The sequence below is a fragment of the Cannabis sativa genome, chromosome 7 (assembly GCF_029168945.1).
Source record: "Cannabis sativa cultivar Pink pepper isolate KNU-18-1 chromosome 7, ASM2916894v1, whole genome shotgun sequence".
Taxonomy (NCBI): domain Eukaryota; kingdom Viridiplantae; phylum Streptophyta; class Magnoliopsida; order Rosales; family Cannabaceae; genus Cannabis; species Cannabis sativa.
In genome coordinates this window covers 40,213,856-40,230,564 of record NC_083607.1, presented here as the reverse complement: position 1 = coordinate 40,230,564, position 16,709 = coordinate 40,213,856, and the positions used below count along the sequence as shown (strand labels likewise).

The 16,709-nt window shown below is 34.9% G+C and overlaps 1 protein-coding gene across 1 annotated transcript; it reads left to right on the top strand.

Annotated features, from left to right (window-relative positions):
* Nucleotides 1-10,128: 10,128 nt before the first annotated feature.
* LOC133039714 (protein FAR1-RELATED SEQUENCE 5-like) lies at nt 10,129-12,447 on the top strand. Its single transcript, XM_061118638.1, has one exon. It carries the CDS (start codon nt 10,129-10,131, stop codon nt 12,445-12,447), a length of 2,319 nt encoding a protein of 772 aa, XP_060974621.1.
* Nucleotides 12,448-16,709: the final 4,262 nt, after the last annotated feature.

The following is a 16,709-nucleotide window of genomic DNA, read 5'->3' as shown; positions in this document are numbered from 1 at the left end:
CCGCAGTGCGAGTTCTGCGATTTTTAGTTTCGCGGTGCGACTGCGGTTTGAGAAATTGGAAAAACCGCATGTATGGATTGGTTAAAAAAAAAGGGTTAAAAACTACACTACCCACACTGCAAACACCCGAATATATTATTACCACACTTAAAAATATAAAAATACAAACAAATACATTTATAAAAGTCTTGATTAATATTTCTTTATAATTATTTAGTTTTTTTTAATATTATATAATTATTATATATAAAAAAAAAATAGTGTTGTCTACAGTGAACATCCTGTTACTATCAGTATCTCTGTCATGAAGCCGAAAATTACATGTTGGAATATTTTTTAAAAATTTACAATTTTTCACGGGGGGTTCGTTATGGTAACAATGAACATCCTGTTACTATCAGTATCTCTGACACACAGTAAGTACTCATGTCACCATTCGTGTACCGGAGTCACTATCCTCACGACGAACTCACTGAACATCCTCTCGGGCTAGGGTTCTAATGAGCGGCAGTCAACCTTTCGTAGCACTCACACTGTTACTGGGGTGTTTTCTGGTTAATGTGACACACAGTAAGTACTCAGGTTAGCATTGGTGTAGCAGAGTCACTATCCTCAGGACGAACTAACTGAACATCCTCTCGGGCTAGGGTTCTAATGAGCGGGAGTCAACCGTTCGTAGCACTCACACTGTTACTGGGGTGTTTTTTGGTTAATGTGACATACAGTAAGTACTCAGGTTAGCATTGGTGTAGCAGAGTCACTATCCTCAGGACGAACTAACTGAACATCCTCTCGGGCTAGGGTTCTAATGAGCGGGAGTCAACCGTTCGTACCACTCACACTGTTACTGGGGTGTTTTTTGGTTAATGTGACACACAGTAAGTACTCAGGTTAGCATTGGTGTAGCAGAGTCACTATCCTCAGGACGAACTAACTGAACATCCTCTCGGGCTAGGGTTCTAATGAGCGGGAGTCAACCGTTCGTAGCACTCACACTGTTACTGGGCTGTTTTCTTGTTAATGTGACACACAGTAAGTACTCAGGTTAGCATTGGTGTAGCAGAGTCACTATCCTCAGGACGAACTAACTGAACATCCTCTCGGGCTAGGGTTCTAATGAGCGGGAGTCAACCGTTCGTAGCACTCAAACTGTTACTGGGGTGTTTTTGGGTTAATGTGACACACAGTAAGTACTCGTGTCACCATTCGTGTACCGGAGTCACTATCCTCTCGAGGAACTCACTGAACGTCCTCTCGGGCTACGGTTCTAATGAGCGGCAGTCAACCGTTCGTAGCACTCACACTGTTACTGGGGTGTTTTCTGGTTAATGTGACACACAGTAAGTACTCAGGTTAGCATTGGTGTAGCAGAGTCACTATCCTCAGGACGAACTAACTGACCATCCTCTCGGGCTAGGGTTCTAATGAGCGGGAGTCAACCGTTCGTAGCACTCACACTGTTACTGGGGTGTTTTCTGGTTAATGTGACACACAGTAAGTACTCAGGTTAGCATTGGTGTAGCAGAGTCACTATCCTCAGGACGAACTAACTGAACATCCTCTCGGGCTAGGGTTCTAATGAGCGGGAGTCAACCGTTCGTAGCACTCACACTGTTACTGGGGTGTTTTTTGGTTAATGTGACACACAGTAAGTACTCAGGTTAGCATTGGTGTAGCAGAGTCACTATCCTCAGGACGAACTAACTGAACATCCTCTCGGGCTAGGGTTCTAATGAGCGGGAGTCAACCGTTCGTACCACTCACACTGTTACTGGGGTGTTTTTTGGTTAATGTGACACACAGTAAGTACTCAGGTTAGCATTGGTGTAGCAGAGTCACTATCCTCAGGACGAACTAACTGAACATCCTCTCGGGCTAGGGTTCTAATGAGCGGGAGTCAACCGTTCGTAGCACTCACACTGTTACTGGGGTGTTTTCTTGTTAATGTGAGACACAGTAAGTACTCAGGTTAGCATTGGTGTAGCAGAGTCACTATCCTCAGGACGAACTAACTGAACATCCTCTCGGGCTAGGGTTCTAATGAGCGGGAGTCAACCGTTCGTAGCACTCAAACTGTTACTGGGGTGTTTTTTGGTTAATGTGACACACAGTAAGTACTCGTGTCACCATTCGTGTACCGGAGTCACTATCCTCACGAGGAACTCACTGAACGTCCTCTCGGGCTACGGTTCTAATGAGCGGCAGTCAACCGTTCGTAGCACTCACCATTCTTGGGGTGTTTTACGGTTAATGTGACACACGGTAAGTACTCTTGTTAGCATTGGTGTAGCAGAGTCACTATCCTCAGGACGAACTAACTGAACATCCTCTCGGGCTAGGGTTCTAATGAGCGGGAGTCAACCGTTCGTAGCACTCACACTGTTACTGGGGTGTTTTCTGGTTAATGTGACACACAGTAAGTACTCAGGTTAGCATTGGTGTATCAGAGTCACTATCCTCAGGACGAACTAACTGAACATCCTCTCGGGCTAGGGTTCTAATGAGCGGGAGTCAACCGTTCGTAGCACTCACTCGTTATTGCGGGGTGTTTTTTGGTTAATGTGACACACAGTAAGTACTCGTGTCACCATTCGTGTACGGAGTCACTATCCTCACGAGGAACTCACCGAACGTCCTCTCGGGCTACGGTTCTAATGAGCGGTCAACCGTTCGTAGCACTCACCTTTATTCTTGGGGTGTTTTCTGGTTAATGTGACACACAGTAAGTACTCAGGTTAGCATTGGTGTAGCAGAGTCACTATCCTCAGGACGAACTAACTGAACATCCTCTCGGGCTAGGGTTCTAATGAGCGGGAGTCAACCGTTCGTAGCACTCACATTCGTTACCGGGGTGTTTTTGGTTAATGTGACACACAGTAAGTACTCGTGTCACCATTCGTGTACCGGAGTCACTATCCTCACGACGAACTCACTGAACATCCTCTCGGGCTAGGGTTCTAATGAGCGGCAGTCAACCTTTCACAGCACGCACACTGCTACAGGCGGTGTTTTTTGGTTAAGGTGACACACAGTATGTAGTCAAGTTAGCTTTGGTGTACCTGAGTCACTATCCTCCTAAAAAACTCACTGAATCCAGTTCGAGCTAGGGTTGTACGACGCGACAGTCAACCATTCGTAGTACTGACGTTGTCACTCGCGGTGTTTACATGCGCGGTGACACAGTATGTAGTGAAGTTTCGGTTGGGTACGGAGTCACTCCTCTTCTAACGAACTCACCGAATCAAGTTCGACCTAGGGTTGTACAGAGTGACACCGATGCAGTATGGCAGAAGTCGCACTATGAATTTAGGTTGTTTGGGCTGAGTGTGTACTCAGTTCATCATGAAGCGTACCGGATTCACTATTCTCCTGATTTTATTACTAGAGTCACTTCTTGTCTTAAACTACTATTGTATTCATAACATTAAACAGTTTTGTTATTAAATATCTATATTTATATAGTATTCAAAAAATTATTGTAATCTTGATTCCAACGATTGATACGTTAATGTAATCTTACAAAAATTATTGCAATATTTACTCCAACGAATAATATTTTAATGAAATATTAAAATCGTATTTAAATAAATATTGAGTTTTCATTATTAGTAAACATCCTAATTTAATTTCTTATTCATTTGGCCACACATGTTTATTTGGACATAATATTAGGATATTTGTTGCTACATGTGATAACAATGGGAGCAACATTTACCTTATTTAAATACATAATTTTTGTTTAGCACAGTGAACCAATTCAATGTTGTCACCGAGCATGCATATTGGTTCCAATTACGTCTTCCAAGGAAAAGTTAGTAGGGGGTTGGGTTTGTTGATACTACGTTTTTCAAGGGATTGAAAAAGTCAAATAAATAGCTTTAGTTTATTTGTAGCCGTACCTAGGGTTATATTATTAATTATTATTTTTAAATTTTTGTCAAGACTACACTCAACAATCACATCCACAAGTACTATATATACCCCTCTACCTCTCCTTACTCCTTCACAATTTCGTATTGTTTTCTATCCTAGAGAACTCACTCCCTATATGTAGACGTGTGTATAATATATTAAAAAAATAAATTATGTATTGTTGTTGCACCAAAGTGAAGATGTGTAAACAGAAGGATTGGTATGCACTGCAACCGTGTATTGTAGGTGCATCAAGGGAATTTCAGCAATTCAATAAATCATCTCATAACAAATTTTGGTAATAACTCAACTCTTTATGTCTATTTATTTCAATATTATATTATTACAAATTGTTTCTTAAAATTTTTATGTATGTGGTACATGTGTATTCAGGAAATGTTGACGAAGGTTTGGGATGGGTGGACTAGGGTGGCGGGAACTACTTCCAAAACGGCCACCCAAATATGTCATCCTACCGAACCTTAACCTCCCGAGTGGACAAGGCGACCGAGGAATGAGTGTTATAATATTTGACACAACGGTGCGCCAGACTCTTGAAAAAAAGATATGCGGGAGGCGAATGTCAGCGTTTTTTACAGTCTTAGGTCAAATTGCTTCCTCATGTACAACCTACTGATTTGACCGTATATGGATTGATGGGAAAATATTATTAAAATGTTTATTATTTTAAAATACAAAAAAGGTCTTCCTCATTTATTTAAAATCGTTTTTTAGGGTTTTGAAGGATTTGTTGTTTACTTTAAGTGTTGAAATTATTATTTTATTGTAAAAACGTACTTGGCTGAGTTTTACATAGTTATATGTCACATCATATGTACTGTAGGAGATTCTATTAACATAAGACAAAAATTAAGTTTCATTGATATTAACCCAGTCAAAATTCAAAATGTATATTTAAATGACACACATTATTTTCATTCATATTGACTTCAAAGGTTTGTATATTTAAATAAGTATTTTTTATTTTATTAAAGAAGGTAATACATCCTACACATGTCAACTGATTATTGGAAATTAGAATTCCAATACAAACTAATAACAACTTTTTCTGTCACAAATTGTACTAATTTCTTACACGTACAAACTGAACCAAACCATAACAAAATCGGTCAATAGGTTGGTTCAAATTACGTCTTCCAAGGAAAATTTATTAGTTGGTTGGGTATGTTGAAGTAACGGTTTTCAATGCATTGACAAAATCAGGTTTGTATTGGTGTCATATCACCCCATCTTTAGCCGTACCAGTTTGTATTAATTATTATTTTTTAATTTTTGAAAAGACTACACAACACAATCACATCCACAAGTACTATATATACCCCTCTACCTGTCCTTACTCCTTCACACCTCAATTTAGTATTGTTCTCTTTCCTAGAGAACTCACTCCCTTCCTGTACACATATGTGTAGGGATAATATATGAAAAAAATAAATTATGTATTGTTGTTGCACCGAAGTGAAGATGTGTAAACAGAAGGATTGGTATGCAATACAACCGTGTGTTGTAGATGCATTAAGGAAATTTCAGCAATTCAATCAATCATCTCATAATAAATCTGGGTAATAACTCAACTATTTTTGTCTATTTTTTTCAATATTATATTATTACAAATTGATTCTTAGAAATTTTATGTACGTGCTACATGTATATTCAGGTAATGTTGACGAAGGGTTCGGACTGGTGGATTAGGCTGGAGGGAACTACTTGAGACGCCGCCAAATCTCCCATCCAACCGAACCTACCCAACCTCCCGTAGTCCACAAGGCCATCGGGGGATGAGTGTTATCATATTTGATACAGCCGTCGGTGCGCCAAACACTGGACCAAAATCGACACGCGGGGTGGAAAACTAAAGTCTTGAGTCAGATAAAGCATCATGTGATAATAGTACTGATATTATAGTATATCTCAATACAACCTACATTTTTCAGTGTAAAAAACATCCTAATTAATTTATTTTGGGATACAACTAAGTTATGTACAAATTCTGTTCTATTGTGTATGTCTTTGTAACTGTAAACTTAAATTTTATTTGGAATGGAAATATGTTGACTCAATATGTGCCATTGAGTTTCACTATTTCCAATAAGTTACGAACAACACTTGCAATGTCAGATTTTAAAAAATAATTCCATAATAAAATAAGTGGATGAGCTAGGGTTTTCAAAGTAGATGGTACACCCTAATGTTGTGACCTTATACGGATTAATGGTACAAAATTAGTGAAATAATGACATATAATTACTATCAAGTAATTAGTAATACCTTTGAAATTATTAATTATTATTTTTAAATATTATTTAATTTGAAATTTGAACTCACTTCACAATTTGGGTTGGATTTTCCAAATGTCTTTTTCCAATGCATTGACAAAGTCATCTTGATTGATAGGGTGTACAGTCTAGTCAAATCAGGTTTTAAATGAAAATATTTAATATTAATTTTACCAACACGGATTCATAACATCTTCATGGTAATGGTAGTTGGGTGTTCACTTTTAATATTGGAAATTTGTAATGTTTAAATAAAGATGTGAAAAATTGTAATGTGGTTCCCACAAATTAATTAGCAAATATATTTGGGACGTATTTCAATGTACGGCAGAAGCTGGATCTCCCATATCTCAATAAGTTCAAGTTTGAAAATAACGTACATCAATATATGTGCACAGTACTTCACACCGTAAATACAGTATGGTGCAATTAAGTTTACTCAATATTTGAATTTAATGAGATAATTAGAAGTTGTTGTCAAATGTAAACTATAATTTCGTACATATTTATTCGTAAAATACTTATTTTAATACAGTTTCAACCATTTCCTATTTAGGAGTTGTACTAAATTTGGACTACTACCCATTCTTAATAGTCCACATTCTTATATTGTTGGGAATTATTTCAAAATTGTCCAAATATTGTAATCTTCTTAGCCAAGTATGGACTATTTCCTCTAATTTTAATTTCTGCATACTCACTAAAAAAACCAATTGTTGTCTTATCAATATTTAATTTTCTGTCTACGTCCCACAGTGTACTCACTGACGTTAAATGGAATATTTCATATGCTTTAAATAACGTACGTCAGAGATGTCACAGTGTAACGTCAAATCAAACTCAGTACATGCAGATCTCATGGGATTCCCTGATTTGAGTTAATTAAGATACTATATGCAAACACGAAACCTAGGTATATTACTTAAGGAGATTTAATATTTGTTGGGCTCTAATATACTAATATCACATTTTTGTTATTAAAATTTGGACAAATGAATTAGGTCAGCTTTAATACGATAGTAGTCCCTATGATAGTATTACCCAACAAAATTAACAAAACTAAGTTAATTAACTATGGTAGTGGTCCCAACAACGATTATGATGTGAAATGTTAATAAATTATTGACTACTGAAATGAGTGGATGTCATATCACATTTTTTATTTCACCATTTAAACCATGTACTTATTATTTCAAGATGGTGATGTGACATTTTTTTTTTTACTTCAATTCTGGAAATTATTATTTAAATCAAAAAACCGTACGTACTATTCTTTTTAATAGAAAAATGTCACATCACATAGTACTTTTTTTATATTACTTAGATTTTGTTTGGATTTGATTCACCTTCTCCTTCTATTAAAATTGGTTAACTAAATGGGTAAATTGGGATTTTTGAGATTGTCGTAAGTGGATATTACCATTGTCAAAATTTATTAACTATTAAATGGTTTAATTGGGAAAAAAAAATCCATTATTAAATTACATGAACCGAATTACGTGTACATCAACCCACCAAACCACTATATAAGTAAAGGTTAGGTTATACAAACTAAGCATTTATTTTGAAACCCCGTTTTACTATTTCCTAAATCAAATGGACCCTTACCAAAACTTCAACCCTTTTGAAACAAGTCCTCCAAAATCCCCACCGCATCCTTTCTCTTCCACAAGACCCGTAGGTACACCGTCACGGAGTCCAAGACTCCGTTCAGCCTCCATGTCAGGATGTCCAAACTGTGCAAGGCTGGAGTCTGTTCTCCATGAACACGAAAAGCTGATAAGGAAGGCTCATTCACGAGCCACGGAGGCCAAGCAGGAGTCGTACAAACTGGCCGAACACCTGTACCATACAGCCCACTTCATGCAAGAAGCCAACACTTCAAGACAAAAATTAGAGGGTATCATGGATGACATTCTCGACTACACCGAGGTGTCCATACCCCACTACCCACTTCATGTAAAACAAGAATCACCAATCACTACTCCAAGAGAAACTCCTTCACGACCAAAGTCCCCGTTCAGAGACAATAGCCCTCCGTCTCAACGGAAGTTCCCTCAAGTTATAGAACTTGATTGAACATCCGTTCGGTTTCAATCGTGGTATTTTATATATATATATAGCGTACTTTTGTTACAACTCATCTCATATGGCCGTTCTATCAACTTTTTGTTAGGCCATTTAATGAGATTGAAGAACTTACCTCCATTATATATATAGTTGTATGTAACTCTACTATATTATTTTAAGTCTATTTTCTTTCTGTTTGCAGTTGTGATTTCACAATGATTCACTTCACTTTTAATTCCACAATTAATTAATGAGGAAAGTGACATTAATACTGCAAAATAAACCGAAGTACAGATTTCATAACAAATACTGATAGTACATTATAGCATCAAAATATAAAATAACATAACTTGGACACTAACACAAAGCATCATTTACTGTTTTTTGGAGAAGTATCCACTCCTTCTTTGTCCCCAACTTCTATATCATCTCCATTTCGGTCCTCACCTTTGTCAGTCGAATCTTTCACGTTGTCCTGTTCGGGTGATTTATTTGCACCAGAGCATTCACCCTCATCAAACAGTGAGGAAACAGAATTAAGGATAGCCTCTTCATCATTATCATCATCAGAATCCCACATGCAGGGAAACTCATTAACACAGCAAAGTTCTCTAACTTGCTGCCCATTGAAGCATTGTCCCGTCTCTCCATGTAGACATAAAGCAGAGAAAGCTTCTATGAAAGATTCATAACGAATTATTTTTATGGACGCATCAGAATTAGTGTTTTTGCTTACAGCGTCTTCGTACCTACTATAGATACCTTCATTTGGTCCATTGAAAATAACCCAGTGTGGACCTGAACTCATACTTGATATATGTAATGCTAATAACTAAATTACAAGTTAATTTCTCTATAAACTTGAGGCTGGATTGGAAAACGTCTCAAGTGTGTTATATAAGTCGTGGAGAATAACCCTATAGTACGTTTTTTAGTTAGCTGTACTCTATTGGGATGTACTCCATTGGGCACATCTGATGTGTCAAAAGAGGGGTGGTTAAATTTCTGAATTACACAGTTAAATACACGTGTAGGCGTACGTAGTATGGTCAAATGTCAACATTATTCATCAATCCCGTTTTCCCAAAAAACCTAATGTACTACGGTACTGTTCTAACGTACAACGACGGTTTAATTCATAAGAAGATGTAGGTGAAGGGCCCATTAATATCAGCCCAACATATATAAATGCCCAACATATATAAATGGGAGAAACTACCCATTCTACTAAAAAATGTCATCAATTCATACAAAAAAAAAAACATCCTTACTTTTCAATCTTTATTCTCCACAAATACAAAAATGTACTATTACTTTTTTCCTGACGTACGAAGTGGTTTAATTCATTAAAAAAGGTTGGTAAAGGCCCATTCATATAAGCCCAACAATTTTAAATGTTACCACCAACCCATACAACTCAACAAAATATCTAAACCCAAAAATCATACAATAACCTTATTTTCCAATTAATTTATTCAAAAGTAAATGTAATTGTACTATTTTACTGTTCGAAAGTACGAAGAGAGTGGAATAGAGTTTCCAATATTTGAAAGGCCCATTAATATCAGCCCAACACACTTAAATGTGATCACCAACCCATATTACTCTACAATCTGAGGCATTCAATCTCATAAAATCTAATTTAAATCGACTCACCACTATCTTTCCCTTACTCTTCATCTCTAATTCTTGGATATCAATAACAATCGAACACTGTAACTCCACTCCAGTACATTAACGTCGAAGGAACAATTGGTTACTTATCAGTAAGTCCTTTTTTTTTATCTTTCTCGAAAACCATTCCTTACCTATTAACTTTATCATTTAATTTGTTAATTCAAACAGATACAATATGGAGGCCGAGTCTCAAGCAGAGAACATGAATGAGGAACAAACCTACGAATGGGAAAGCATAACAGCAGAGCTAAACATCACAAAACCAGTGAATGAGATTCAAATATGTGACGTCCTAGGCAAGAGTCTCGACAAACTGGGAAAATGGGAAGCATTCTACGAAATGTATGCGAAACGGATGGGTTTCGGCACAAGAAAAGATGATGTACGACGTTCTCACGGAGTCATCGTAATGCGCAGGTGGGTTTGTTGTTCCGAGGGTTACAAAAGAATCACAATAACGGAAACACAAAGAAAAAAGAGACCTCATGATGTCACTAGAACCGGATGTCAGGCAGCATTACGTATTTTACTCACACAACCGTCTAACACTTGGAAATGCAAAGAGTTCAGCACAATACACAATCACGACCTCGCTTCATCAAGTGAGGTACAATTTTTGAGATCATACCGAGTAGTGTCCGATGGCTTGCTTGCCCAAGTTAGGTCGATGAACTCAGTTGGAATTAAAACTGCCAACATAATGTCTCATGTTGCTTTGCAAAGTGGAGGTTACGAGAGAATGCCATGTCAACTTCGAGATGTCTACAACAGGGTTGCTGGTGCCAAGCGAGAAGAAAAGATAGAGACGGACTCGGAAGGAGCGTTGGGATTTCTTGATTGTCTCGCAGAGAGGGATCCAAATTTCTTCGTTGTATATCAGGTGGACGAGGAGAATCGATTGGCTAACTTATTTTGGGCAGATGGAAACTCACGTGTCGACTATGTGGCTTTTGGGGATGTACTAGGGTTTGATACCACCTACATGACAAATGAGTACAATAAGCCTCTCACTGTTCTCATTGGCGTAAACCACCATTTCAACACATGCATTTTCGGGTTCGCTCTACTCCTCCACGAGAAGCTTCCATCCTATCGTTGGCTACTTCAAAAATTTCTCGAATGCCATGGAGATAAGAAGCCAAATGTTGTAGTTACTGACCAAGATGTGGCCATGAAACAGGCCATCATGGAACACATGCCTGATGTGACACACCGTCTATGTGCTTGGCATCTCAATACAAATGCTTCCAAAAAGGTTAAAGATCCGATCTTCTTGAAAATATTTAAAGATCTAATGTACAACTACTACGAGGAGGAGGATTTCGAAGCAAGATGGTTAGACGTCGTCAAAACCCAACAACTAACAGATAATGAATGGTGCCAAACAACATTCGACACAAGAAAACAGTGGGCAGAAACTTATTTAAGGGGTTCATTCGTTGCAGGAATGAGAACCACACAACGTTGCGAATCGATCAACTCAGCCCTAAAAAAATTTTTAGAGAAGAATTATTGCTTGCGTGAGTTCGTAACAACCATATATATGACAGTCTCAAAGCTCAGACACAACGAGACTGCAAATGACTTCAAAAGCAGATGCACTCGACCTCACCCACCTAATCCTACATGCTTGACCACGTACTACAACCAATGTGCTGAATTCTACACAAGAACTATGTACCACAAGGTTGCTGAGCAGCTTGATTTAGAGAATAATTATTTTGTCATAAGTGAGGAGCAAGAAGGAGAGTGGCAGATATACACCATTGGAAAGTTTCAGCATCCGGAAGTCCGATACCAAGTTCATTACTGTGAAGGCCAACGAGCACTACACTGTAGCTGCATGCTATATGAAAGTCAGGGGTACCCTTGTAGAAATTTATGGGCTACAATGAAAAGATTAAACATCAGAAGAATACCTAATACTCTTCTCATGAAGCGATGGAGCAAATCCGCGAAGACAAATCTCCACCTACATTTTAACCCCCCGGCCCAAGAACAACAACACATTTATGAGATGGCTAGGTTTGGATCTCTCAGCTCATTAACTTATAACTTGACTTTCTATGCAGCAAAAACAGAGGATTCGTACACGCGTGCAAAGGAAGAGATTGAACGGCTAACTCTAATGTTCAAGGAAGAATTTGAGATGAGTTCCAATCCAGAAGGACAGACGCCACAACCTGGAAGATATCGTAACAACCCCAACATTATTAAAGACCCTGAAGTTGTGAGAACAAAGGGTACGGGAAATCCAAGGGAAGGACCGAACGGGGAGCAGATCCCAAGAAACTCAAGACATTGTCGCATTTGTCGCTCATCAGGCCATGATTATCGGCGGTGCCCAAACCGTCAACAGAATACTGGATCTCAGGGGCAACAGTCAGCACACAATCAACCAACAACTGACTCATTCAATGAACACTCCAACGCGTATTTCCCTGAACCGCCTTCCTCCACACAAGAATCATACTATGGTCATTCATATATATAACTAGCTATTTTTAACCGTTGATGTTTTAAGGTTTATGACTCTAGTTATTGCTTCAAAAACTCTACATTTATATACTTCATGTTATGTTTGCCGTGTTTAAGGTATTTATCTCAACAAATCTCAAATTTATAATTAATGAACAAATAAATTATTTTACCAAAGAAAATTCAATCTTATAAGGTCAAAAATTTCCATAGTAATTAATTTTTTTATACACAATAATAAAAATAAAAATAATACACCAACGTAAAACTCAATATATACCAACACATAATTTCATAATTTATAACAAATTATTCTTAACAATGTACTACGAAACAAAAATGAATGTACTCTGTACGTGATATTTTGTACTCGGTACGTGATATTTTGTACACTAATTTTACTAAACAGCATACATAAACAATTAATGTACTCGGTACGTGATATTATGTACTCAACTACAATTCCAAAATTACATACATGATGTAAAATACCAAAATAACCCCACTCCGACAACATGGACCCACTGCCTACAGTATATTTGTACAATTAACTGCCACGAACAGTAAAGCTGTTGTACTTTTTTTTACTTTACCTGACGTGAACAGTAATAAAATTGTACCTTTTTATTTTTTAATTAAAAATTCAAATTTACAACCGGTTACCAAACCTAAAATAACCGGTTGCCAACTTAATTAAATAATTAAAAATTATAACTATTCTAACGTGGGACCTACCTGCCGTACACGGATTCCAATCCGTGTTTTGCACATTTGGGCACAAAATCGGCTGCCTATATAGATATAAATTTAGGTAAATTCACACAATGCACTTAAAATTAAACTTTTTCTTTTATATTCTTACGGTTTCTTTTCACAGATTTTTCGTTTTTTTTTTTTTTTGAAAAAACGTTATCATGTTGTTTTCCGTAATGACAATGTGAAGACAACTGAAAAATAATAATTTGTATTTTTGTGAAAATAGAAAGTTAAAATTCGTGAAAATATATATTAAAAAAAGATAGATCCATAAAAGTATAAAATTTTTGTTTTTTTTTTTTATAATTGTATAAAATTTTTGTTAGTTTTAGCCTTTTAGATATTTATGAAATAATCCCATAAATTTAAGTTTTCATGATGATGAGATCCCATTAAGGCATCTCCAATGGAGTCAACAAAAATAGTTGCCCCATTAATCTCCACCTAACTCATTTAGCTAATTACAATTTTTTTTTTTTTTGCTTTGTTTTTTCTAATTTAAAATTTTAAAGAGAATCATTGGCTACTTTAAAAACTTTATTTTATCATCTCTCTCTTCTCTTGTATAGTCATATGTAGCTTATAATGTCTACACATTTTTATTTTCGGTCAACTATATATAGGCAACTAAAAATAAGAAAATAGTTAATATAAGAGACTAAAAGACCAATAAGAATAGATGTAAAAATTTGTTGTTGCATTTCTAATATTAACTCTATATATAGTTAGTTAAAAGTTTGTTATAATAGTATAAAATTTATTGACATCATTTTAATAAGCATCATTATTATATCATTTTAATGGGTGAGTATGCATTTTTTTTTAATTTCTTTTTTAAAATTGATTAATTATCTATACTGATTTAAAATTAAAACATGACATATTATATAAGAAAGTCTAAAGAAAAAACTATATAAAATTAAAATTTGAAACAATAATAACTTAAATTACATATATAAAGCTAAAAAGAATAATAAAGACAATATGAATTTAGTTTTTTTAATACAATATTTATTAAAAAAATTTGAATGCGAGCATTGAGTTTATTGAGTTTATAAAGTATATATACTTTTTTTAACAAAAAATACATACAAAATATGAGAATTAAATATCACAATAACAATAAATAAAATAATATACACATAATAAGTAGGGGTTATAAAATGAATACACTAATTATTTTTTTTCTTCTTCATTATTTTAGTAAATGTTCAAAAGAAAAAATTACAAAATAGAATATTAATATAACTATATTAAATTTATGAATTGTTAAATTATTCTTATTTTCTGTAGTTTCTATATAATTTTTACATATTAAAAAAAATTATAATTTTGTAATCATCATTATTAATATCATGTAAAAAACAAATATGAACATATAAAAAATTAAAGAAATTTAGTGACTAACAATTAATAATAATATATTGTATGCTTAGAAGGTAATGAATATATACTCATATCTAAATCCAAATCTTTTATATAACAAATAAATAAAAAATATACCTTAGTAAATTTCATAAATGGATTATGAAAAAGAATTATATCATCTTGATTTTCTGAGACATGATGAAGTTTTATCTAAAAAATCAATATACATGTCACATACGTAATTCATTTTATTATGGTTGAAGATTACTTAAAACAAATATCATGATCAAAAGTACATAAATATTCTCACCTATATAATAGTATGTTTGAAAATATGTCAAGAAAATATAAAACCTAAAACATAATTATGTATAGATTGACAAAATGATAATATTTCCTCTCATACATGCAAGAGATTGAAGGATATGAAGAACAATGTAATTAAATGAAATCAAATTTAAATGCATATATATATTATAATGATAGTTTTAGTGATAATCTTTCAAAGCAAAAGAAAAATTACCTAATAGTTTTGTTGTAAAATATTTTCATTGAAGAAAAACCTGTGAATTCATAGTCATTGCCAAGTAATCGTTAAATAGAAAATCAATAATTAAAAAAACATTTAACAAAAACTTTAAAATAATCATTGTTGCTAAATAATATGAAAATAAAACATAACAAATTAAGGAGAGAGTGAGAGAAAAAAGAGGATAACAAACTTGAAATTTATGAGTGAACACAAAACTTCAATTTGAGTTTGGACCACTATATATATAAACATAATAACCTATACAAAGAATACAAATAGTTTAATTTTTAATAGAAGAATACAACTAGTATTGATAATTAATATTAGAATATTAATATAAAGATAAATAAAAAAAAGTATTATATAAAGAATAAAAATAGTTATTTTTTTAATATAACCATAAATGATAATAAGAGTTATATATAAAAGAATATAAATAGTTTTTCTATAAATTTTTATTTTTAGATAATAATAAAAATTAAATAATAATAGTAATAACGAGAAAATTGAGAACTAAGCAAATAAGTAAGAAAATTCATGTATGAGGTCACATTTAGATGGAAAAATAAATTTTTAGCTAAATAAAATAAATAAATAACAAAATTTGAGAAAAATAAAAAACAGGAGATAAATACTTTAAGGAAAAAAAATAAGTTCAATTTATAATATAAATTATTTTAAAATTAATATATCATATATTCATAATTAGATATAGTCATAAGTTTATCCATTAACAATAATCGATATATTATTACTGTGGATGTGAGTTACATTATTATAATACTAGCTTGTTTTCGATCAACTCCTCATGGGGTGGTTGTATGGCTCCATGGCTGAAGGAATAGCTTCTGAAGTCATCGGTTGTCAATCAGCCTATGCTCTTTAGAATGCACTTGAAGAACTCTATGGAGCTCACTCTCGAGCCAACATGGATGACATCAGGACCAAGATCCAAACTACTCACAAGGGATCTCAATCAATGGCTGAGTATTTGAAAATGAAGAGGATGTGGGTAGAATATCCATCTATTGTTGTGCTTATTAAATCTCAACCCCATACTTCCTGGCAACAAGTTCAAAGTACCTTGCTAAGTTTTGATGGTAGACTTGAGAGACTCAATGTCATATCTACCAACAACAAGCTTGTGGGAAATGCTTCTTAAAACCTTGCACACAAGCCATTAGGATCAGGAAATATGCAAAATTCATGGAGCTACAAGAGGCAAAACCCTCATCAGAACAGTGGTAGGGGAAATCAGAACCATACTATCAGAGGTGGTGGATACAGAGGAAGAGGTCGAGGTGGAAGCGGAAATGGGTCTAAACCAACATGCAAATATGGCCACTCAGTAGTTGTGTGTTACAACAAGTATGATGAGAGTTACATGGGCCATAAACCCAACACAGAGACTACTCAACACAAACAATGCTCAGCCATAATTGCTACACCTGAGATGCTCAATGATGACATCTGGTAAGCTGATAGTGGAGAAGGAAATCACCTAACCTATAATCCAGATAGGATGCAAACTAAAACTAAATATGGGGGTAAGGAAAGAATCACTATTGGAGATGGCTCTCAGCTGCCTATCGCACACATTAGTACTGGTATCATCAAGTCCA